The 27055-nt window shown below is 35.1% G+C and overlaps 1 protein-coding gene across 1 annotated transcript in view; it reads right to left on the reverse strand.

Annotated features, from left to right (window-relative positions):
• Positions 1-8758: 8758 nt before the first annotated feature.
• LOC311178812 (complement factor H-like) overlaps positions 8759-27055 on the reverse strand; it is a gene marked incomplete at both ends in the record, with an annotated part of 67712 nt that continues 49415 nt past the window's right edge. Inside the window, 12 exons of the mRNA XM_084245543.1 lie at positions 8759-8817; positions 11051-11233; positions 12640-12813; positions 13831-14007; positions 14623-14796; positions 15394-15603; positions 16081-16269; positions 18728-18904; positions 19918-20097; positions 20198-20383; positions 20991-21167; positions 25327-25503. Of these exons, the coding sequence (XP_084101669.1) occupies positions 8759-8817; positions 11051-11233; positions 12640-12813; positions 13831-14007; positions 14623-14796; positions 15394-15603; positions 16081-16269; positions 18728-18904; positions 19918-20097; positions 20198-20383; positions 20991-21167; positions 25327-25503 (2063 nt within the window). The remainder of the gene's footprint in view (positions 8818-11050; positions 11234-12639; positions 12814-13830; positions 14008-14622; positions 14797-15393; positions 15604-16080; positions 16270-18727; positions 18905-19917; positions 20098-20197; positions 20384-20990; positions 21168-25326; positions 25504-27055) is intronic.

Here is a 27055-nt window from a genome sequence, read left to right on the forward strand (position 1 = left end):
AATTCATGTTTGTCTTTATCATCTTTTATCAATAAAGGTCTCTTACTTCTAATTCAGTACAGATGTCATCCTTGGAAAATAAACACACAAGATAAACTGTACATTATATGAAAGAGTTCATTTAATTAAAAATAGAAGATAGTACCCTTCATACTTATAAAATGTAGAGAACTTTAAAAAACGAACTGTAATATTAGCTGAAGGTTAGTGAGCAAATATTTCGTGAGGTAGTAATCTGTCCAGATGTTCAAATATTGCCCAAGAAATACAGTTTAAAAGTGCTAATTATTTAGGTTAAATAATTGTTGGGATCACGCAGATTATAAAATCTGAAATCAGTGAATACTGCAAGCATTGAAAAATGGCATTATCATTATTACCAAGATAAGTGGTGACTTCAAAGTGCCACATTGCCACTTTTCAGCTTGAAGCAGCAGTTATGCTTTTAATCGCTATCACAGTTCATTCATAAGCAGTGTAATGACACTACCTAGGTACAGGGATACCTGTTAGGATTGGTCGTTGTTACTAGAATAGCATTTTTTTTTTCTATCTAGAAATTATTCAGTACATCTAACTCAATATCTTATTTTTTCAGTATGATGACTTTCTTCAAATCTCCAAGTTATAATTATTTACTACCGGGTTATGAGATAACTTCTGTAAACGAAGTCACAATTTTTGGATTTAAATTTAAATTTGAGTCTGTGGATTAAATATTCACTCATCAAATGTTAAGCGTGCATGTTTTAGGGCTGTGCTTGAATACGTAGTTATTAATTAATTTTTTTGGTAGTAGTTTTCTACAGTGGATCCCATGAAATTGAAATCTGATTGAAATTAAATATTAATAGGAAAGTATTGATCCTTTTCACTCAACCACTCAATGCATTAATGAGTGATACAGAGCAGCTGCTTTATCCCAGGAGAAGGGTATGCAGGATACAGATATGAATCAAATTCACTCCGTATTTAAAGGAAATCCCAAAGGAAGGAACTCCTTAGTTTAGTAGAAGAGAGAAAGTACTAGCAGTAGCCAACTCAAAGACCTAGGGGAACAAGCACAGGTCTGGGATGTTGAGTGTATCAGGGCCTGTGATATTCCTGGTGGCCTGATGATGGCAAGCTCTGTTTAACCCGGACAGCTGCTGCTTTGCTCAGCGTGGATGACTGTCCTGTGAGATTGAGTCCAGTATTGCTGCATATTCTGCTTTGTTTCTTGTGAAATCTGACTTTTATACGTGGAGGAGAAACGAAATAATTTTGTGAAAAACGCAGTTCATAAGCTGCCACCCTGGAAAGTGCCTGCACAAAGCAGAGCGGTGGCACAACTGAGGCAGCGCTGAACTTTTTGGGGGTGTGTGGAGGAGGGAAGGGAGGGAGTGGAAAGCTTCCTAGAAATAGTAAGTCTGGGGTCTACCAGACCAGAGGAGACATTTCAAGTGGAAGGCACAACGCAGGCAACATCAGCTATTAAGCACAAACCGCACACTGCGTATTAAACTCAACTTTCGGGATAAGAGGAGAGGTGGGACTTGCCCTCGGGACTGTGGGGAGGGGGAGCAGCCGACCGTCCTCCCGGGTCTCGCGAGGAGCCGGGCCGGCGCCCGAGGGGCGGCGGGGTTTCGAGCGGGGGAGCGGCCGTGGCGACGCGGCGAGCGGGCCGCAGCCGCTGGGAGGTGAGCCCGGGGGAGGCGCGGCGGCGCGGCGGTCCCGGGGGAGGCGGCGTCCCCGCCGGTCCTGTCCCTCAGCCATTTCTGCCGGTCGCCGTTTCTCTGCTTCGGGGACGTGCGCCCGGGCGCCTCGCGGACGCTGGGGCTGGCCCTGGCCAACCCGAACAAGGAGGTGGCTGAGGTGAAGATCCGGCGCTTCCCGGCCCCCGACCGCGGCTTCAGCGTCTCGCCCCGCTTTTTCGTGCTGCAGGTGAGTCCCGGGCGCCGGCGGGAGCCGGCCACGCGGAGGCGGGCGGGGCGCGGGCGGGGCGCGGGCGGGGCGCGGGCGGGGCGCCGGCGCCGCCCTCGGGAGGTCGCTCCCTGGTCTCCGCTGAGGGGCGAGCGCGGCTGGGCGGGGCGCCTCAGGTCACCAGCCCCCTGGAGAATAAGTGTCTGTGCCGCCGCGCTGACTCCGTCAGTCCTTGTCTTCTGTGTCATGAAGGGCCAGGGTAGGCGACCGCCGGCGTTTGGTGGCGCAGCAAGTACGCGCGCACCTGCAGGACAGAAGCGCTTTCAAGACCCCTGTTCAGTGGGGAAGCATTTCACAGCCTTCGGGTGCTGCGACAGGCTCTTGCAGTTTTAAAGTAAAACCATTAAAAAGCTAAAGCCTAGTTTTCAGATGGTCAGGAGTACTTTGGTTGGAGCAACTTTTTTTTTTTAATTGCTTCCTGTCAAGTCATCGTAGTATATGCACTTTCGTCTTCACAAGCATCAGGGAAACGACTCCCTCTGAAGCGCATCAGGGTGATTCTGCTGAAAGACTTTGGGTTCTTTGTTTTTGCTAATGTTCACAGCAGAAACCAAGATGCTTCTTCCTTGTGTTCAGCCTGCATGTATGGGGTCAATGCACACATTAGCATGAGTGTTTTAATCCTTTGTTTTCTTTTCTGTCAGTCTCTATGGCGAACCTAATTTTATGCATGTGGTTTCAGTAACTTCCCCTGCAGTTTTTTTCTGCAGTGCATTGACCAGAGTAGCATTCCCACCCCTGTCACCAAAAAGCAGAGAACATGGGTTCTTGTTGTGACTACTATGGGTTTTCCACCGCGTAAAACCTCTGCACGTATGAAGATAGACCAACCATGAGTTGAGGGCGTGTGAGCAGTTAGCTGAGTAACTGCTTCACAAGGTAGAGAGAAGCAGCTCTGGTTTGAGATCCATGAACTGGTGTGTAACCAATCTGCACAGCCACATTTCAGAACCTGCCTCACCCCTATAGTCTATGACTTGTTACTTTTTAGAGAAAGAGATGTTTGTTTTCTATCTAACACTTACTATTCCTTGATAGATGGAACTAATGGGCGTGTGTGTGTATTTATTCAAATGTACTTTTTTTTATAGGAGTGCAGGTTCCCTTTGCAATTAGTGTTTTTGTGTCCTTGGGTAAATTCCAAGAAGTGGAATTGCGGGATCATATGGTAGATTCATTTTTAGTGTTTTGAGGAACCTCCACACAGCTTTCCACAGTCGCTGGACCAGTTTACATTCCCACCTGTGGTGTAAGAGGGTTCCTCCTTCTCCACATCCTCATGAGCATTTGTTTACAGTTTTTTAAATATGGGCCATTCTCACTGGTCAAGGTGGTATCTTATTGTGGTTTTGATTTGCATTTCCCTGATGACAGGTAACATTGAACATTTTTTCATATGCCTGCTCCCCATTTGTGTTTCTTCTTTGGAGCAGCATCTTTTTATCTCTTCTGCCCATTTTTCCATTGGGTTGTTTTCTTTGTTTTTGTTGAGTTGTGTAAGCTCTTTGTAGATCTTTGATATCCCTGGTAAAGTGTGCAGATATTTTCTCCATTCAGTCTTTGTTTTGGTTACTGTCTCAGAAGTTTTTTAGTTTGAGCTAGTCCCTGTTTATCTTCTCCTTCATTTTCCTTGCTTCTGGAAAAGCAACCTCACAGATGTTTCTGAGGTTTATATCGTGGAGTGTTTTGTCTGTGTCCCTTTCTATATATTTCACGATTTCAGGTTTTACATTCTCTTTCCATTTTGTGTTGATTTTTGTGTATGCTGTGAGAATGTAGTTTAGTTTCATTTCCAACATCATTTATTGAAGAGGCTTTCCTTGTTCTGTGTATCTTCTTTCTTCCTTTGATATAGATGAGTTGACCACAATTGTGGTTTTACTTATGGACTTTCATTGGTCTGTGTGTCTGTTTTGGTTCCAGTACCATGCTATTTTTATTATTATGACTTTGTCATAAAGTTTGAAATCTGGGCATGTAATACCAACATTCTTCCCTCTGTTATTCAGGAGATTATGGCTATTCAGTGTTTGTGTTTGTGATTCCACCTGAGTTTCAGCAGTATATACTCCATTTCTTTAAAGAATGACATTGAGATTTTTATTGGAATTGCATTTAATCTGAAAATTGTTTTTGATATGATGGCCATTTTGTTAATATTAGTTCTTCCGATCCATATGCTGGGAATATCTATTTCTTTGTGTCTCCTATTTCTTTTAACAGTGTTTTGAATTTTCCTTGTGTAGGTATTTCACTTTCTTTCTTAGGTTTATTCCCTGGTATTTAATTTGGGAGGAGTACATTTACAAATATGATGTTTTTCTTATTTTCTTACTCCTTTTGATTTATGTGCATTCATTTTGCAATCTGCTACTTTACTGAAATTTTCTAGTTCAGTAAATTTTTCTCCACATTTTTTAGGGTTCTCTCTCTATTATTGTATCATCTACAAATAATGATATTTTTACTTCTCCTTTTTCTGCTTGGATTCCTTTTATGTCTTTCTCTTGCCTAATTATTTTAGGTAGGACTTCAATATTACATTGAAAATCAGTGGTGAAAGTGAACTTCCTTGTCTTGTTCCAGATCCTAATGGGAAGTCTATTCAGTTTTTCACCATTAAGAATATTAGGTCTCTGGTGAATCCTTTCACCCTCCGCGCATCGGGCCTGTGCCCAGGTTCTTGTCTGAATAAATAAATCGATCTTAAAAAAAAAAAGAATGCTATTAGCTGTGGTTTTGTCATATATGGCTTTTATTATGTTAAGATCTTTTCCTTTTATTCCAAGTTTTTCAGGGCCTTCATCAAAAATTATGTTTATAAAATGCTTTCTCAGCATCTATTCATATGATCATGTGATTTTTCTTTTTCTTTTTGTTGATGTGGTGACTTATGTTAATTGATATTTAAATGTTGAACCATTCTTGTGTTCCTAGAATAAACCCCACTTGGTCATGGTGTATAATACTTTTGGTGAGTTTTTGGGTTTGTTTTGCTAAGGTTTTTTTTTTTGTTTTTTTGCCAAGTTTTTTTTTTTTTTTAAAGATTTATTTATTTATTTATATAAGCATTGGGTACAGTCAGAAGTGCCAGAGGGTGAGAGAATTTACCAGAGCCCAAGAGGGGAGCAGAACAGGCAGAAGGACCGAAGTGCACTGCTGAGGGGAGCAGTGGACTTGGCAGGAGAGGTCTGCGCTGCCAGTGGGACCCTCTCCAGCGGCCAGGGATCAAACTGTCGCTGCAGAGGCTGCGGGCAGCTGTTTTGCTAAGATTTTATGGAGAATTTTAGCATCTGTGTTCATAAGGGAGATTGGTTTGCAATTTTCTTCTTGTATGTTATCTTTAGTTTTGGTACCAATGTAATATTGGTTTCGTAAAATGTATTTGGTAGTATTCCTTCTTTCTTGATTCTTTGAAAGAATGTTTGTAGGATATGCATTAGTTCATCTTTGAACGTTTGGTAGAACTCACTTGTGAAACCATCTGATCCTGGGCCTTTGTTTTTTGGAAGGGTTTGATTGCTATTTCAATTTTGCTGCTTCTAATCGGTTTAGCTCTTCTAGTTCTTCTTTGTTCAGCTTTGGGTGACTGTATAGTTCTCAGAATTTGTCCTTCTCATCTAGATTGTTGAACCTGTTTGTGTAAGAATATTCATAGTAATCTCTATCTTCTGTGTCTGCTGTGTCTGTTGGTATTTCTCCTCTTTTATTTGTGATCCTATGTGTGAGTTTTGTCCTTCTTTGTGAGCCTAGCTAGAAGTTTATCTATTGTATTTTATTTTTTAAAGAACCAGCTTTTGGTTTCATTGATCATTTGAATTGTCTTTTTTATTTCTATTTCATTTCTGCTGTAACTTATATTATTTTCTTTCTTCTACTTTTTTTGTCGTTTTTTTTTTTTTTGGTTCTTGGAGGAGGAAGATTAGGTTCTTTCTTGATTCTTGATGTGGGCTGTTAGGCTATATACCTTCCTCTTACTACTGTTTTGCTGTATCTTATGATTCTGGAAATGTATGTCTTCATTTGTCATTCATCTTAAGGTATTTTTAAATGTCTTCTTTGATTTCCTCATTTACCCAGTGGTCTTTCAGTAGCCTGTTGTTTAGTCCTCATGTGGTAAGGGAGCTCCTTGCTTTCTTTTCATAGTTGATTTCCAGATTGATGCCTTTCTTATGCGAAACGGTATGATTTCAGTCTTCATGCATTTTTTATTTTATTTGTGCCTCACTAAGTGGTTGATCCTGGAGAATGATTCATATGTACTTGAGAAACTTTGTATTAGGGTTTTTGAGGTGTGAAATGTCCTATAGGTGTCTGTTAAGCCCATGTGGTCTAGATCTTTACTTAGGGCTATGTGTTCTTGTTTATTTTTTGTCTAGTTGATCTGTCCATTGGTGAAAGCGGAGAGTTGAAGTCTCTTAACCACTATGTATTTACTCCAATGTCTGTTTTCAGAGATGATAGTAATTTTCTAATATTTGGATGTTCCCTCACTTGGTGAGTATATATTGATGTGTGTTATGTCTTCCTGGTGTATTGTACCCTTGGCATAGTGCCCATCTGTGTCTCTTGTCACCTTTTTTAGCTTGAAGTCTATTTTATCTGATATAAGTATGGTTGCCCCTGCCTGAGTTTTGGGCTCATTTGCTTGTAGAGTTGTTTTCCAATCCTTTACTTTCAATCTATGTTTATCTTTAAAGTTTAGGTGTGTTTCTGGGAGGCAGCAGAAGTTTGGATTCTGTTTTCTAATACCGCATTCTCTTTTATGTCTTTTATGATGATTTTACTCTGCTAACATTTAGGGTGATTATTGATACCGGAAGTCAGCCTGTATTGTCATTTTCTTCACCATTTTGTGATTCATTTCAATTCCTTGTTCAGTTCTTCTTGTTTGTTCCTCTCTTGCTTTAGGTTTTTAGGCTTCGTATACTATTTCTCATTGGGGGCTTCGTGGTAGTGAATTTCTGAAGATTTTGTTTGTCTGAAATGTTCCTTATTTTTAACTCAAATAGAAAGGAGAAATTATAGGATTGGATATTCTCTTGGCTAGCATTTTCATCTTAAAATTTTTTAGAATAAGTCATTCCATTTCTCCTCTTGGATTAGTCTTGGATTCTTGGAAGCTTTACTAATATGTGTCTTGCTGTAGATTTCCTTTCATTATGATAATTTGGCTCCTTCTAACTTCCTGTATGCCTATAATCATTCCCTGCTCAAGTTTGGGAAGTTCTCTACAATTACTTCCTTAAATAGTTTCCCCTCTTCCTTGCCTCTCTCTTCTCCTTTTGGAATTCCTGACTCTTCTATTTTCTTTCCTCATGGAGTCAGATAATTTTCAAAATGTTTCTTTATTCTTTGTGTCTCTCTTTCCTTTTCTTCCTTGTTTCTTTTCAGATCTGTGTCTTCGGGAGTATTGACTCACTCTTCCATGTATTCTATCCTGTTTATTTTCATGGCTTTTTTTCTAGAATTTTTTAGCTCTTCCATTGATCTTTTACATCTTGCAGCTCCTTAATTTTCTTATTTAAAGTTTCAGTGTTTTCTTTTGTTCATTGATTATGTTTTTCAAAGTGTTCTTTTCCTTTTTTGTATTTTCTCACATATCTCTGATTTGTTTTTCTTTTTTTTTTTTTTATAGAGGCATGTTTTATTTATTTATTTATTTTATTTGTTTGTTTGTTTTGTTTATACATGCACTGGGTACAGTCAGAAGCGCGGGAGGGTGAGAGAATTCACCAGAGCCAGAGCGGGGAGCAGAGCAGGCAGAAGGACCGAAGTACACTGCTGAGGGGAGCAGCGGGCGGCAGGAGAGGTCTGCGCACCATGTGGGACCCTCCTCTGGTGGCCGGGGAGCAGCCGGGGATCGAACCGGCGCCGCAGAGGCCGCAGGCAGCTTCGCAACCCAGCGCTCAACCGCTGCGCCACCGGGGAGGCCCTCTCTGATTTGTTTTTCTGGGTTTTGTTTGTGTTGTTTGAGTTCTTTGACTTTTTCAATTATGACAGTTTTTCCCTTGGCCACTTGTATTTTTCTTTCTTCCCATTGCTTATTTTCATTTTTTGCTCTGCTATAGATGGAGCTTCTGTTGGCTGTGGAACTGCTTCTCCCTCTACTTCTGGGTGTTCACAATGGCTTACCATGAATTATAAAGGGCAGATGGGGCTTGTGGGTGGAACCTCTGGCTACCTTACCTGGCCATGGGTTGTCCAGGTGAGTGTCTGGGATGCTGGTGCCTATCAGTGTCTCTCTGGGCAAGCTGATGGCGGGATGTCCTGGGTGGTCGTGTGGCCTGTGACAACTTTGGTTTACTCTGTCTCAGGACTGGGTTTCACCAGACTGTGTGGGTTTTTGGCAGGGATGTTTTGGGAAGTCACAGGGGCCTTAGTAGGCTGGGGCTGGTGGAGTCCGCAGAAGTTGGCAAGACCTTTGTTGTTCTGGGTAGGGCTTGTTGTCTTGTGCTGGAGATTATGAGGTGTCCAGGCACTCTGGCCCCTCCCCAAGTTGCATCCCAACTCTCACCTGACCAAGCTGGGGCTGGCAGAGTCCCCCGGAAGTTTGCGGGTGTTCTTGTTTTTTTAGACCAGCCAGCTATTTATGATATTATATGGTTTCTCCTTCAAAACAAAATTTGTGTTTTTCACTGGAAAAAAAATAGACACAGTTTTCTTGTCATGTTAGGGTTTTGCATTTGACAAATTCTGCCAGGCTGTGGGATGTTGGTGTTAAAGTCGGAACTTTGAAATCAGACTGCCTGGATTTGAATTTTTAGCAGTATGATGTTGGCAAAATACATGAAGCTTATTGGGTCTTGATTATTTCATCTGTAAAACGTGCATCTAAATTATGGTACATGCTTCCTAATGATGAGAAGATAAATGAGTTAAATAGATACCTAAAACTATGCTTGGAATGTAAGATGTACTTTGAAAATTATCAGTAATGATAATGTGGAGTTTAGAGGAGTTTTGGGGGGGGAACAAAGAAATTAGTTGGTCATCTTAACATTTCTTTTTGAAAAAAGTCTTCAAAATACAAGGTCATTATATTTACAGTACAATTACTGTGCAAATTATTTTTTTTGTGCACAAAATGCTGTACAAATGTTAAAGAAGTAAAATATGCAAGTAATGTTGAGCCAGACAACTAAAATAAAGTGATGTGGAGACTATCTGTTCTTGCTTTCATGTACATTGAATATTTTCTGTCTTTTTTTTTTTAAGATTTATTTATTTATTTATACAAGCACTGGGTACATTCAGAAGCACGGGAGGGTGAGAAACTTCACCAGAGCAGAGCAGGGAGCAGAGCAGGCAGAAGGACCGAAGCACACTGCTGAGGGGAGCAGCAGGCGGCAGGAGAGGTCTGCATGCCATGTGTAACCCTTCTCCGGTGGCCGGGGAGCAGCGGGGGATCAAACTGGCACTGCAGAGACTGCGGGCAACTTTGCAACCCAGTGCTCAACAGCTGTGCCACCAGGGAGGCCCTGAATATTTTCTATTTTTAATTTATTTTTTTTATTTATACAAGCACTGGGTACAGTCAGAAGTTCAGGAGGGTGAGAGAAATCACCAGAGACAGAGTGGACAACAGAATAGGCAGTCTGACCAAATACATTGCTGAGGGGAGCAGCGGGGGGCAGGAAAGGTGTGAATGCCTTGGGGGACCCTTGCTGGCACCTAGGTATGGAACTAGTGCTGCAGAGGCTGTGGGCAACTTCCCAGCCCAGCACTCAAAGGCTGCACCACTGGGGAGGCCCTATTTGAATTATTTTGGTAATCTCCATACTGTTTTCCATAATGGCTTACCTAATTCCTTTTTATGAATATTTCAATTACACTGTGTGGTAGATAGGCATCTTGTAGAAGACTTTAATGTTTTTTATATTAATGTATTAAGAAATAAACCGAAGTAATAACTATTTACATCTTATAACTAACAAAGGTATGATTTAGTTTGGTTTTTACATATTTGTGAGCTAATATTATTTTGAATAATATTACAAGAATATTTTTATCATTTTGTCTGAAGTAGTCTCAGAAAGTCTCAGAAGTTATAAAGAAAACTTTGAGTAAATCAGGAGAGTGATGGATGGAAAAAAGCAGGCACTAAAGGAATTGAATTTCTGCCCACTAGTATTTTCAGAATAGGACACATATTTTGGTTTATCAAGTTTTAATATAATAATTGAAAGAAGCACTTCATTGATCTCTCAGATTATAATTTTATATCCATGTTACATTTAATACAAATTCTGGTTTATTAAAGAAAATGAATCAAACAATCCTTGAAAAAATAAGTAGAGAGTGGATAACTTGAGCAACATTAAGTTCAAAATTGTATTAATAATGAATAACTGTACATATTGTAAGTTTTGACTACACTTTATGCATTTTTTCTATACAAGTGGGATATATCAGTGTTCCTTTCTGACAAGTTTTTCGTAAGGAATCTTTTGTCACTGGACGATATCCATTTTTACACACAAATTCAACAGGTTCCCCTGACAGAGAATAAAATTTGTTAGCATCTATCCATCTCAACTTTATATGATGTTCCTCCATGGCTGTTGTTGATATTATACATGGCTCTAATGGGGAGAAAAAGAATGTAAAACATTTAGCGTACAAATATTTTCACAGGACTTTAGACTTTCAAGGACAATCTACATTGGTCCAAGAATTTTCAAAACTGTTTCCTAACCAAAACATAAGTTGTACCTAGTATTAAATTAATTTTTTAAATTATTAATTTAAGTAATATATAAATATAATTAATATTTAAATTCATGATTTAAATATTAAATGATAAATGATGTAAAAATAAAGCACTGTGTTTAATGTGTGATAATTAAATGTTATAATCCCAGATTTATAGTATCAATGATCATATTAAGAAGTTTGATTGAAGGAAATTGTTGCTGTTGTTGCTTGAAGGATGTTACAATGTCTGATTTCCTCACACATTATTTTGTAGCCAACGATTCAACAGAAAAGTAGTTTCTTCATCCATGAAAATTTTAGTTTAAAGAGTAAAACATCATACACATTACAGTGATTTTCCGAGTTTTCATCAGGATATTAAAATACTTACCTAGACATTCTGGTGGTTTTGACCATTGTCCATTGCGGCATATTACATTCTGGTTTCCATCAAGTTTATAGAAAGACTTGCATCGGTACTCAACTGATGTTTCTGGAGCATATACTGGTAATAGGGGTGAGGTAATATCTCCATTGTTTATAGGTGGAGGTGGCCCGCATTTTACTTTCGAGTCTAAAAAAATATATGATTTGCTGAAATTGACCTGTTAATCTCAGGTTATTTCAATAAATTCAACACGTTAAAAATGTATATGAAATCACATAAGACCCTGAATAGGCAAGTAGTCCTTACAAAACGATGAAGAAGAGAGGTCTCATAAGCCCAGATTTCAAACTACAGCATAAAACTACAGTAATAAAAACTATATGGTACTGGAATAAAAGTAGATACAAAGACCAATGGAGTAGAATTGAGAACCCAGAAATAAGCCCAAACTTTATTGTCAGTTAATCTGCACATGGAGCCAGGATACACTGGATAAAGGAAACTCTTTAACTAATGGTGTTGGAAAAACTGGACAGTCGCAGGGAGAAAAAGAATAACATCAACAAGGGCCTGATGCAAACTCTGCAAAGAACATATGGAACTAACCAAAAAGAAAGCAAGTAACCCAATAAAAAAATGGACAGAAAAGCTAAATAGACACTTCTCCAAAGAAGACACACAGATGGACAACAGACAGAAGAAAAATAAAACCTTATTATCACTTATTCTTAGAGAAACTCAAATCTAAACCACAATGCGTTACCACTTCACCCATATGGAAATGGTCCACATCAAAAAGACCAGAAACAGCAAGTGTTGGCAGGATGTAGAGAAAAAAGAACCAGTGTACATTGTTAGTTGGAATATAGACTGGCTCAGCTCCTAAGGAAAACAGAATGAAGTTTCTCAAAATATTAAAGATAGGTCTGTCATATGATCTAGCAATTACAAACCTTGGTATCTACGTAAGGAATGCAAAGACACTAATTCAAGGGACATATGCACTCCTAAGTTCACTGTAGCACTATTTACACTCGCCAACTCATGGAACAACCCTAGTGTCAAGGAGAAATGAGTGAGTTAAGAAGCTGTGGAATGTATTCACAATGGAATACTACTTACCTATATAAAAAGAAAGATGAACTCTTTCTGTCTGTGACAATGTGGATGTACCTGGTGGGGGTTATGCTAAGTGAAATAAACCAGAAGGAGAAAGACATATCAGATGGTTTCATTCTTATGTGGAATACAACATGAAGGGTCAAAGAAAACCAAACCAAAAATATACTCTAGAATTTAAACTAAATTACCATATTTATTTCTCAAAAATCACTAAGTGTCTTAATCCTTAAGATAGGGAATTTTCCATGATTCCAATAGTTTCAGTTTGTTCAAATCTTTCATAAAATAAACCATGTTGCTTCTTCAGTCAAAAAAAATTGGATTTAAAGTACCTTCACTTTATTTAATAAGAACAACTACATATATCTTATTATTATCCTTAGATGTCATACTTGGGATAAATATGTAGATATATTGAATATATCACCAAATACATTATCTAAAATCATGTATAAAATATGATACTTTACATTTGCACTCAGGTGGTTTTGTCCATGTTCCATTTAAACATATCACTTCCATATCCCCAAATATGTCGAAAGGTTTTTTGCATTCATAATGTACTCTCTCACCAGATGAGTACCTAGGCATCTTGTTTGGTATCACAGCATTTTCCACTCTGGGTGGATCTACACAGGAAACATCTGTAGAGGAAGAGAAAAGCATCTCCTAAGTAATGATTCATGTGAGTAGCAAATCAGTAAATGGGTTCCCAAATATATGTCAAAGGGGAATCAAAATAATCTGTCATGAAAAAATACTAATTTTAATGAATTTGCATGCAAAATTAAAGAAAGAGGGATAAAGCAATCTATTTTTTGGTAATGTTGACTCCCCTGTACCTTACCCTTAAATAGAAGATTCATAGACATTTTTGAATCAGTGAAAATGAGAGTTTTACTGGACATGTCCATGGGTTTAGTAAAGTAAATATTATAAATTATAAAAATTCAAGGTGACTTTACAATCCACAAGAAATTCATAAGAAAGAGATTAATTGACATCAATTAGTGAATATGGTTTGCAGCCATCCTGTTTATGAAGTGTAAATTTAGGTCCATCGAAAAGTATACATAGTAGACACTTCTTCAGTGAATATATCTAGAGCTGTAACACTTTGAAGACCATGGTTAAAGAAAGATGATTAATCCAGTGATCCCAATAGATGTGGAGAATAAAAGGGATGTAAATGTGTCATTTATGAAAACACTTTTTTTGAGTGAATTTTTTGCAAAATTTTAAATTACTTTAATGAGTGATGCACAATTCATCAGTGAGAGTCAAGGAATATGTTAGCTAGTAGGTTACATAGTATTTATGTTTGATTCTTAAACCAAAGTGTGCACAGAATCCCCTGGGAATTGCTCAAACAGTTTCAGGGTTGAATCCCCAGAGGTTTTGATTCAGCAGGTTGAGTGAGCTTGTGAATTTGCATTTCTAGCAATTTCCAGAAGATGCTGATGCTGCTATTCCAGAGACCAAACTAAGAATTATTGGGCTTTAGGATTAGCCACTGAGTATACAATTTCATCCCATTATGTTAGGCATAAACAATCTTTGATCTGGCCTAAAATATCCTATGTCTATTTCTAATGATGCTAGATGCAATTAAATTACTTAAGACACCTTAAGAAATTAATTTTTAAAAATTATTGTAGTACCTCTACATGTTGGCCTTCCTATCCATTTTCTCTTAATACACTGTACAGTATTGGAGCCGTCTATTTGGTGATATTTTGGACATATATAAGCCACTTTTTCTCCTGACCTATATGATTCCTTTTTCTGACCTATGAGTATGGCATCACCAAAGCTGGGTAAATTATAACAATCCGTTTCTGAAAGACAAAAAAGAAAGTAATAGGACCTTGCTTAGTAAATATTTAAAAATACATAATGGTCAATAAGTATATTCAGAATAGTTCTATCAAAGCAATAAATGCTCTACTATACTTTCTTATGCATGGTAGCAGGTTTGACTTGGTTTAGTGTAACAGTGTAACAAAGAAATGAAAGCCTAAGAGATACGGATACTTACATGCTTGAGACCATATTTCTTAAATTCTTTTTTTTTTTTGCCTGTAAGGCCATAATATTATGTATTTCTCTTTCTGTTTTGGTCAAAAACTGTTACTTTTGAGTTAGAGAAATATAAAACTATATAAGGTGATAACCAACAGTATATTGAATAATGACGAGATTGACGATCTGTTGTGATATAGGAAAGAAGGTGAGAAATCTCTGAGGATGTATATCAAAAGACATTGAAAGTGCTCACAAGATAATATGAAAATAAATTAAGTTGGTTCATGTCAAACTTTAATTTCTAGGCTGATTAATTTTATATTAGAACTAGAAAATATCCACAGATACTTTGTTAAAATATATAATAACTACTTAGTTTCACATTTGAACCATTTGATGATATGAATTAGAAAGAAGATATACTATACTTATGCATTCTGGTAGAGGGGACCATTTTCCTCCTAAACATGTTATAGTTGCAGGTCCATCAATCTCAAAGCCTTCGGTACACTTGTAGGTGACAATTTCTCCATATTGGTAATTGTCTCCCTTTAGATATAGAATACCATGGGAAATCAAACCTGGAGGTTTACAAGGAAGTCCTAAAAAGAAATGAAAGTATGATTACATGTTTCACTAACTCTGGGATTTAATTAAATGTGTGGATACAGGAGCTACCATGACATTACAGCAAAGGCACACAAATGCTTCCTAGAATCACTATCCTGGTTCAGCTGTCAACTTGAGCAAGAACTTGAATTTCAAATGTCAGTATATTATTTAAGAGATTTTCAATATTTCTCTATCCAATCATGTATAATAATAGAAACTAATCATCTTAAGGAAGTAGCATATATTCAAAGATATCAGAAAAGTCATTTTTAAGATGAATATAACATTTTTTTAACAACTTGATGACATCTCAAACATACAATGCTTATATAATAGGCAGGAACAAGAAATTGTATACTTATGTGATCAAGGAGGTTTAATGTCACAACACATTTTTAACATAAAATTGTTAGAATTTCAAGTGACCTATAATGAGTCATTGAAATGAACAATAATAGGATTGATTTGATTATAGAAAAAATTTTGGGTAAAATTAAAAAATGATATATAAATCTATGTATGATTGTCTAGTTTTGAATGAATTTTACTGAAAATGGAATTTTAATTTGGATATTGTCCTTCCTCACCTACACACTGAGGTAAAGGGCTCCATTTTCCCATGTGGCATGTTATTTCATCTTCTTCAGATTTCTTGAAACCATCATCACAAATGTAACTAAGTTTGGTGCCATGTGGATAAGTCTTGGATCCTAGTGTAACTTTCCTCTCTTCTGAAGGGTTAGAAAATTGAATGGTTCCATGTTCTATGTGAGGTAGTTGTGGACATGGCTTTTTTTCTGTATAAAGAACAGAGATCAAGGGTCAGTTACAAATATAATGCTTAAATTAAAAAATTCAAACATTTCTTTGAACTTTAAAATGGGGATAATTTTAACAAACTAAATTATTTAAACTGAAAAAAGCTGAAAATGGCAAGGATGTATATCTCCATAAAATCTGGGTTACTATCCACTTATATAATATGCTCCTTTGTTCTGGTCCTGTTATTATGAGGAGCAAACTATGCATAACTGAAAATTATATATGGTATATATATAGTTACCCAAAGTTTTTGTCTGGATTTATTACACTGAAGTAAAAGAATGCTGATTGACACATGAACCTTGATTGCAGTTTAGTCTTTCAATATGAAGTGGAAAGATATAAAGAGAAATATAAAGAGAAAGACCTCCACCTTGTTCACTTATACAAAATACAGGGGATTGTTAACGTCATCTGAAAAAAATCATAAAGCAAGGTAGGCAACAACTGACCAACACATTGTGGTATTGACTGCCATCTTCCATCTTTACACATAATTTCTTCTCCGCCCTGAATTAGATAGTTTTCTTCACAGAGAAGAGATATTCTTTCCCCATCCTGGTAATTCACTGTGGTTGTCATAGCTTCAGCATGGAGAATCTGAGGTGGAGGTGGGCAAAATTGCTTTGGTACTTCTACTTCTAAAATATGAAAATTATATTTCGTGATTAAAATCGTGTTAAAAATAATCAAAGAATAATTCAATAAATGAGAATAATAATATGTGCTCAATTAATAATGCTATGTTCTATGTTTAAATCAATTCTACTTTTCAGCTTGATAGCATTTCACTAAATCATATTTGGTTTATTTTCTCTGGTTTTCCTCCCAGTTTGTTTTGTTTTTTCCTTTGATCAATTTTACATAATTTGTATGAAACCTACTTGAATTATTTCTAACAATTAGGGCATTCTAACAGAGTTATTCATGTGGTGACAGGCACTAAATAAAGAATGAAATCAGGATCTTTTTCAGATATCCATAATTAGATATATTGGGATTGGATTAAAACCTTCACAGGATAGTCTACATTTGCAGAGGAAGAATTACATTTGTTAATGATCAATTAATATGATATATGTTATTGGCAAAAAAAATAAGATTTAGATATTCAGTGGTTATTTCACTAGTTTAAGCTATACCATTTAATATTCAGACTTCTCCTGGAGATACCATTTCCTAGTTTGCCTGAAATTTTAAGGGATTGTATATAAATGAAATGCACCTGGCTTAATGGATTAGCCAGCCTGGCTTTAGTTACATAACCCTCAGTTTATAAAAGAGCCCTTGTAAGCTTGTGTCTGAGCTCCTGTAAAACTGAGATCTAACTATGAGTAATATGTGAAAATACCTGTTCAACTAAGGAATATAATTTGGAAGTTTTTGCACCTGGTATGAATCCTGTCACACTGTATCTGTATTTGATGAAAGGGAAGTCATGTAAATCCTTTCAGTTGTCCAACCTTGTATATTCGAATGATTCAGGGAAATATTTGACTGACTAAAACACTTCATTCATGCTTTCTAATATTGTCAGATTTTCTATTTCTATCTAAGTCAAAAGCAATATTTAATTTTTGATCAAAAACATTTTTTCTTATTTCTGTTTTAAATATCTTTGCAGTTTTTTCCCAACTTATTCTCAAGGATTAATTTCCTTTTATTTCTCTTATTTAACCACTTTTTCCTGAACAGTCTTAATTTGCATTCACCTTTGATAGATTTGCTAAAGTTTGGTCTAACTACAGAGTTTCTCTAAAAGCCGCGTTATATTCTGCAAATCACCTTTTATCCTCTTTCTTAGCTTATCATAATAGATGCTTCAGTTATTCTTTCCTTCTTTGTCCTTTAGAAGTATGTTCTCTTCTATTAGATTGCAAGTGCTATGGCTTCATTTTGTTCTTTGCTATTATTTTATTTTTGCTTTTTATTTAGAGAGAGTGGTTTGAGGACATTGATCACATTAACTTTGCATGTTGGGAATTCTTTTATCACATGGGAAAGATCAATTGTTTTAAATTAATTGACTATATTAGAATAAGGTAATATAGACTTCATCAGTACAAGGAGAACCACAAAAAATAAAGACAATTTTTTTTAATTACAGAAAGTTTAATTCACAATGAAAATAATTATTATAACTGTGTATGCATCTAAAAATATGTCACAGTACATGAAACAAAGGTGGGCAGAACTAAAAAAAGAAAGAGAAGTATTCACAATTCTAGTAAGCAACACTGATAGCTTTTTTACTCTGACTAGTATAACAATTAGACAAAAAAAAAATTTTGAAAACATAGATAAATTTGAAAAACACCATGAACCACTTTAACCTGATCTATCAATTAGAATATAACTATGTTTCTATGTGAAAAGGTACCCACCACAAAGATAGAAGATATATTGCACAATAAAAAACAAGTAAGTTTCAAAATACTAAAATCTTACACAAAACGTTCTATGACAACAGGATATGACCAAAATTGATAGAAATAGATAATACAAGCACAGTAGTGTGTAGTATAAAGAATTAAAAGCAATAATTTTCCAATAGCAATAAACATACCTACTGTCCAGATGTTCATTTAAAACCACCACATTTCTGGGTGGCTTACTATATATCTGATTGATGCACAAAATGTAATTAGTATTTAGAAACACCATTTTGGTTAGTTTCTAAACTGCCTTCTGGCCTAAAACTTATTTTTTTTAAAAAAGATTTATTTATTTATGCATACAAGAGCTGGAATGCAGTCCAGAAGTGTAGGTTGCAGGGTCAGGGAGAGAGGATTCACCAGAGACAGAGTGGGGAGCAGAACAGGTGGATCTACTGAAACACACTGCTGAGGGGAGCTGCAGGCTAGACAGGAGAGGTCTGCTGTGCCATGTGGGTCAGCTCCCTGGCCTTGGATTGAACTGGTGCTGCAGGGGCTGCCTGTAGTTTCATAGTGTGGAGCCTTAACCACTTGTGCTACCAGGGAGGCTCCTAATACTTATTTGTAACATAAAAAAATCCCGCTCATTTTCCTTTAAGATACTATTTTACAAGTTCAGGAGATACAGAATAAAAATTTAAGAACTTTATTAACAGGAGCTTACCAGTGCAGGATATTTTAGGATCCCATTTTCCATTTATGCAGGTGGCATATTGTTTTTCTGATTTTCCTTTGCAGTCATAACTTACGTTGTAATTATGATTAAATTCAGTCATTTTTGATAGATTTGGATCATTTGCAAATGGCCTTACTGGTTTACACTTCTCAAGTGCATCTGTTGCTATAAAATGAAAAATTTCCAGGAAAGATTAATTATAAGAACCAAAGCAACCACTCCAAAAAATAGCTATAGAACCAATACTATGATGAAATTAGAATATGTCTGTAAATTCCACCAACCAGGGTACTCCAGATCATATTGCAAGAGATGAGCTATTCTGTAGGAACATATATCCTAAACCTTGTCTTAGAAATTTTAGAGAAAATGTCCATCATTAAGACATTTGCATATTGGAGACTGGAAGAGTATAAGAGGTTCACTCTTTTGTATAGTTGCCATAGCAAATGGTCATCGCATGTTTAAAATTGTTCCCATATGTGAAATCTCTGCAGATGTTCACATTCACTTGTTTCTTGATTTCAAGCATCTCCATCCTTTATTCAATCTTAAACCATTAATATAAAATACTTATCTATAAAATCAAATATATATATGTATTTTCTCTATATATAGAATCAAGTATATAATGTTGCTAGTTTAAGTATATTTTTTCAGGCAAGGGAATGTTATATAGCAAGGAAGTATATCTGATACATATAGTATAGAATGTGACTGTTTAAGCAGATATTTTGTCTGATCACCAAACCGAAACAGATACTTAAATCAGTAATTGGGGATTTAAATTCATGAACTGTTATCTATGTATACACTTAAAATGTGAAGCTATTGGGAGGTATGAAAGTGCAGACTAGAGGCAGATATAAAATAAGCACTGGGAGGAGAAAATTGGAGTAAGACCTATTATAGCTGAAAGGGGATTACCTTAAAGTAAATATGGGTAGATTAACTCTAGGAAAGAAAACTGGAGTCAGAAGAGAATATAGTTGAGGCGAGTGTTTTGGTCTAAATTAGAGTGAAAAGAGGAAAGTTTTCATGACTGATACTACGTTGGGTTATACAAATTTGAATTTATTATAATTTGAGAATATCTCCCTATTTCAATAATGTTGCAAATCGGCACTTTCAAGAGAATATTAAATTGATACATATTAATTTTAGGAGTGTATTCTTACCAATGCACTCAGGAAGTTGGCTCCACCTTCCATTAATGCAAGTGGCTGAGCTGTGACCAATCAGAGTAAATGCTTCTCTGCAACTGACCTGTACTGAATCTCCATGGTGATAGGGAGGGGCAGCATCTTCAACAAGGCCATTAGCAAGGTCAGGTATATCTCCACATGTGCTCTTCTCCTCTGAAAATTTCACAAAAATGTTTATCATTAATATGTAATTTGTTATATATGAACACACGGAAAAAGTGTAGGCTATAGTTAATTTTTTTAATTGAATTACCAATACACTTAGGCAAGTTTGTCCATTCTCCATTAACACATTGAATTTTATTGGAACCCTTCATCTGAAATCTAGGATTGCAAACATATTCCACCACTTCATTGTGTTCATATTCTTCTTTCTGTGCTTCTTTAACTTGTCCATTCAGGAGTTGTGGAGGTTTCCAACATGATTTCACTGCCCTTACTGTAGAAATACTGTATAAGTAGTGGTTAAATTGCATATTTTACAGTTTAAAAAACCCAGCAAAATAGATTTTTTCTTTAATTTGTTTTCTAGTATATAACTTATTGTAACATTCTTAACCAATGAAAAAAGAAATGTTTACACCAGATTCATGTTTCCCACTTCTATTACTTTTACTGAACTAGCTTGTTGGAAGCATATTCAAGCCTGTAAAATATTTCCTAAATATTCTAAAGATGTTTACAAATGCATTAATAAATAGTTATGTAAATAATATTCCATGAACATTTTATCAGAACTTTCAAAAAACACCATCATTTGAGATTAACATTTGATCAACATAGTTTAAATTTGATTAAGCTGTTCATGTAATTTAATTGACTATAAGCTGCTTTAATAATATTTAAACACAATGAAATGAGGTATCAGCCATGCTATATGGAATATCCAATAATAGTGTTGGAATTTAGGTAATAAGAAAAATAACAAAACTAGTCCCTCTAGTGTCACCCACCTAGTCGGTGGAAGCCAAGAGAAAATCAAGAGAAGAAAAAATATCGATGGCCAAATTCTAATTCTTGGTTCAACAATTGTAATTAATATTTACCTTTACATGTTGGAAAATTAGGGGACCATCCAAAGTGGTAGCACTGAACTGAATCTGGTCCAACTCTGAAGCGGTCCAGTCTGCAGGAAAATTTTATCACATCTCCAATTTTATACTTGTTTTTGGAAGGCCGAACAGTTAAATAATCATCTAGTTTGGGAATTTTACATTCTGTTTCTGTAAGAAAAGGTGAAGTAATTTACTGAAACTATCACTGCCCAAATAAATCTTGTATATGTCATGAAGTGCCAGGTGCTGCATATATAGAGGCGCATCAGATAAATCTTCCCTGTAAATTCATGTGGAATTCTGTATGAAATATTGAAATATTGAACATCAATATATGTGTCCTGCAAATTTATTTGTAAGTTCAACTTGCTTATAATGTGTTGATTTTATAACTGTTATTTATAATATTTAGTGTTATATTTTGGTACTCTAAAGAATACAAGTATCTTGTCATATTAAAAGATGATGATACAGGCTTTAAAATGCACACAAATAGAAATTAGTATTTGTTTCATATTATTGGGGAACTGGAAAACACCAAAGCCATTGTCAATATAGTGAGAGAAACATTAAAAATCACTTCATTAAGTGAATAATCAAATAGAAATATGAACAGAACAAAACCATGATTAAACTGAAATATAAAACAAAATGCAGAAACATTGTGTTCAAGGATGCATAAGTATATTCATAGTGTCTGAATATTTACATAGTAACCATCTATTTTTACTATATGATAATTTATAGTATATTTTAATGAATTGCTTCTTTTCCTGATTGAGTTAGCAATTGGAAACTATCCCTATAATTTGTAAAATTTGCGCAATTTGTGATATTGCTAAGTGTTATCAAAAATCATTTTTATTTGGAATCCTATCTGGAGAATAAATGTATAAAATTATTATAAAAAGAATTGGTATTCAAAATTTAAAATCATGATAAAAGGAAAATTCATGCTATATAAGAGTCAACTATTGCACATACTTACAATATTAGAAGGTAAATGTTTTTTAAAATAATGACACAAATAAAACTCAATGCATTTGCTTTAGGTTTGATGTTGAGTTTTGAAAATTAATTGAGAAATTCACACCTTGAATGAGAAGCAGTGGGATTTCTTTCCTAAAATTCTATCCTGTGTTGGGCAAAACAGTCCGTTTATTTGTTGTGTCTTTGTTTATACATTTTGTGCTCATTTTATGTGAATTTTATATCTTATCACATTACAAAAAAACTTTGCCTTAACAACAGCAACAAAGAGATCTTAGCAGTTGGTGATTTTTCAACTGTTGTATTTATATAAAGATGTCTTAGGAAATGTAATTTAAAGGAGAAATTGAATGAGCATGCCCTCACTGGGCAATATTTATCTTTATTCAGCAGTAAAAATCCCAAATCCTAATACTAATATAGTAAGTCTTCACTTAAATATCTTCAATAGATGCTAGGGAACTGTGACTTTAAGCAAAACAATGTATAACCAAAGCAGGTTTTTGAATGATCTGATTTTGATTGCTGTCAGCAAGGATTGTGTTGTTCTCATTACCTAAGGAAGGACATTGAACAAAATGAGGTATTCAAAGACCTGCTATACTTGGAAATGTTAATATGAATTTTTTTAATCCAAGTTTATGTGCATTTAAAGGTTCAGTAGACATGGTATGACCTAAAGGGTTTTTGATAACAATTCCTTGGGAAAAGTTCTAAAAACAGGAATTCTGGAGCATATGCAATAAATTCAAGTATCAGTCTGTGTGCAATTTTCTGCTACATGGTTAAGGAAGTTGTTTTTAAAAACTACTAAACTCTTATGTCGTCATTCAACTTCTAGAGTCCCACATTGTGTTGGTGAATCCTACCAATGTGCCACATGATTATAAAAATATAAAAAATTATAATTTTAGAAAAACAAATTTGTAATAGAAAGCCATAGTGAATACATTAATCCTCCAGCTTCAATATCCTCTCCATGTTTTCCTGGAATTGCATATTAGCAGTACCATGGAAATTATATGTTCATGATTTTGTATTCTTTCTTTAAAAAGGGCCCCTCAAATTTACAAAAGCTACTGTCTCCATAATGCATGATCTGCCCAGAAAAGAAAATCATGATTATCTTAAAAGCTTCCCTTTTACTTAGAATAAAGCCCAAACTCTTCTGAACCATTCCTTGCCTATACTTGCAAATGCCAACTACCTCCCTCTCCCACTGTCAGTCCAGACTTATGATCTTTGAATTTTTAAAATAGGTGAATTTTTTTTGCTGCCTCAGATGTTGCCTTTGTCCCTATTTCTATACCAAATGCTTTTCAAGCTTTCTTTGTATAGATATCTTCCTATATAAGACTGTCCTCTCAGTCCCTTCCCCTTCGCCATTTAGTATGTTCTCATAACTCCCATCTTTTTCGTTTTTCATATTCCTTTTACCCCATAATTTCCTCTAGTAATATCCTGAACTTCCTCTTCTTTCGCTTAACCAAACTTCTTGAAAGCTATACCACATGTTAAATTTTCTTAGTAAACATTTCTCTTCAGAGGGGCTGTGTAGATTCTGCTCCTTTTTTTTTTTAAGTTTTATTTTTTTGATCTGTCTTCTTCATGAAAACTGTTTCTGTTGTGGCTACTGTAGGACGTTAGGTAGTCAGAGCCAACAATTTTTTTAAAAACTGTTTTCTAACATGACATATCAACTGAATTAGAAATATTTACCACTTCAACTATCATAAGATGTAATTATATTACAATTTCTTGGGTTTTGTAAGGTAGGCATGATGGCAAGAACTTTATAATGGCAAAGGAGTGTAATAACCAAAGCAATCCTTTGAATTATTAGACTTCATGAATATTAAAATATTTTACAGATAAGAAGGCATGAATAAACTCCAGATAGTCTTGGTTGTTGCCCTAACTTGTATGCTTAGTTAAGTTCTGAATTGGACTTAGAACCCATCTAGGTTGATTCCACAGGCTTTACCATTCATTATTCAGTCTCTCATGATCATTTTCCATCTAAGATTTTCTCCTTTCCATATCTGTAACAACATTCTTTCTATCTTTTTTCCTCCTGATTCTCTGGATTCTCCTTTTTCTAACTATGTTGTCGCCATTTCTCTTTTGTCTCACATCTAAATTTTAGAATGATCTTTGATCTGTCATGAATTCTCCTCTTTCTTCATTCTGCATTACTTTTCCTATTTGATGTAATTGCTTATATGATGATAACCCCAAATATATATCTCCTGGCTATACCTATATATTCAATTCTGTAATTTAAGATCCAATTTAAAATGTCTGTGGGTAACTCAACCATAATGTACCCACAGCAAAAGTAGTGATGTTCCTCCCCAAATCTTTTCTCTTCTGCCAGCACCACCTTTCAGAAAGGCATGCCTATTTAACTATTTGCTTAAAAAAAAAGTTCAAAAAAAAATTGAACATACTTGGGAGTGCTGGGACTCTTACTCTTTCTTTCACTTAAGAGTTAGTAACATCTCCTATGTTTTCTAGCACCAAAATATATCCCAAATCTGTCCTTTGTTCTGTATTTCCTCAGCAACTACCTGTGCACTTTTTATCTCTTCTTACCATAAATGGACTCCAGAATCTTCCCTTGCCAAGCATAAGCACAGGGAAAAGGTATGTTCAAAAATACAAATTCCTATTTTAAACTCCTTTATGATGTTTTACTAATCATAGCATTTATACATATACTATATTCCCTTGCCATTATTCCATTGTATTCCACCCATTCTTAGCTTAAAAAATCCCTCACATGCTGAGTACAATTGGCTCACCCTGAAATTTCCCAGATATTGTTTGGTTTTCAAAGCTTTGCTCATGCAGTTCCCTTGATTTGGAACACTACATACACTCAATTTCCACAATTCAAACCCTGTTTCTAATTCCAGAAAAAAGGTGAATGGCAAACAAAGTAGATTTGTGGTATAGTCCACAGAACATGATAAAACCAGAAAATCAAGAGCTTCTCTCAGGACCTGCAGAAACTCAGAAGCAAAACAGCTGAGAAGTTGATAAGAAGCTATAATTTTGCTTGTGAGTGGCCAGTTTTATATAATTTGAAAGCTAGCATTTAGAATGACCTAGACAATTATACTATATTCATAAATCTATCATGTATATGGCCCATAGAAAACAACATTTTAACACACACTGTTAAAGAAAATTATCTTTGGACATCAAAAAAACCTCATTTATCAGTTAATAACAATCAGCAAGTGGCACCTTGATGTTAATCATTGTCACTAAAAAATGATTCTATCAATTTTACTAATTCTGAAAAAAGGAATACACCAAAAATTGCACTTACCATGGCATGTAGGTTTATCAGACCAACCATTGTCACCACATATTATGGAGCCGGTGGTGCCTCCATCTCTGTTCTCATATCCCTTGTCACATTCATATTCCACTTTGTCATTGAGTTTAAACCATCTGCTATCGTTTTTGGGTCTGGCATGCTCGAATACTGGCATATCACATGATTCTAATGCATGATAGAATTGAATATTCCATTTCTGATATTATTTAATGGTCAATCTAATTGAGTAAACCCCATCCCAAAGAAAATGATGTTATCAAAGAGTATACTAATTATATAAAAATAAGCTATGTCAATGATAAATCACTATCCTAAAGCTTACCCACGGTGAAAAAAAAACAGTTTCTGCATTTAAATTCTCTGAAAAGTTTATGTTAAGAACATTTTTATCAATTATATTTCTGCCTTTATGCCATGAGAGAACAAAATAGACCATTACAGATATATTGTTCTTATTATTACTAAACAGAATAGCATTTTGTGAATGAAGATGTCAAACTTAGTAACAGTTGTGACAACTATACCAGCGAAAAATAGATTAATTGCAAAAAGATTAATTTTCAGTAATATGAGTAAATTGTTACACATTCTATAAAGCTGTTTACTGGAAAAATATTAACTTTAAGACATAAATCTGATTTAATATTCTCAAATATTTTCCTAATGTCTTTGTATTCTTCAGTAATTACCAAGATTAAATGTAGAGTTCTATTGTTCATAACTAGATATAAGAAAAATAAAGTATTTAAATATAGTTTCAATATTCACTAAATGCTGCACTACAATAATATTAATAAAATATTTAATATTCCCAAATTTTATAATTTCTATAGACAGCTAGCTTAAAGCTGCTAAGAAATAAAGCAAAATTATACTAATTAGGTACATAGAGATATTTTCTGTTCCATAAAAAGAGTGTTGTAATGGATAATTAATCACAATTTAATATGAGATGAGTTTGAGCTAGGGGCAACTATATCACATATCTCTTTGACTAGGATCATAAAGCATAGAAATTGTCAAAAAATGGAAATGGAAGGAAAACAGGAGAAATGTGTGTCTTAAATATCCACTACATTTAAATAACTATATTAAATGTCACTTTTAAAATGTCATTGAATGACTTTGGGGTTAATAAAAGTGAGCAAGTTCTTAGAAAAATCTTAAATGTCTAGATAGTGGAAAAGGAGAACCTTTAAGCAGAACGTATTTTGGTGCTGTCTAGAAGTATTTCTCTTTCTCCTTAACTACATAAGTACAAGGAATTTATGAAAATTTTCTAGAGGATTTTCTAAAATGGGCCTACCCTATAATATCAAACTTCTACATTATACAAGTTATTTTATTCTAAGATCATGCATTGTGCACCCATATGTTCACATAAAAGTCTACATTTTATGTCTAAAAACAGAGACTCTCATATAAGAGTTGGATTACCTAGAAAAAAGGTACAGTAGGCACTGAAATCTCAGGTAGAATAATTGAGCTTACACCTGTATACATGAGTGCCCCTAATGATATTTTAAAGTGCAAAAAACTTGATCTGAAAAAGTGGATTGGCATGATACTCTTCTGTTAATTAATCTTAATTGGCCAAATGTTATGTATTTTTTCAGTTATTTTTATTTATCTTTTCAAATAGAGCCATACAGGCAACCCCACCCCAACTAATTGTTAAACTAAACTTTCTACAGTTTCATTTTGGTGATGAGCAATA

The sequence above is a fragment of the Talpa europaea genome (genome assembly GCF_964194135.1).
Source record: "Talpa europaea genome assembly, chromosome: 10".
Lineage (NCBI taxonomy): Eukaryota > Metazoa > Chordata > Mammalia > Eulipotyphla > Talpidae > Talpa > Talpa europaea.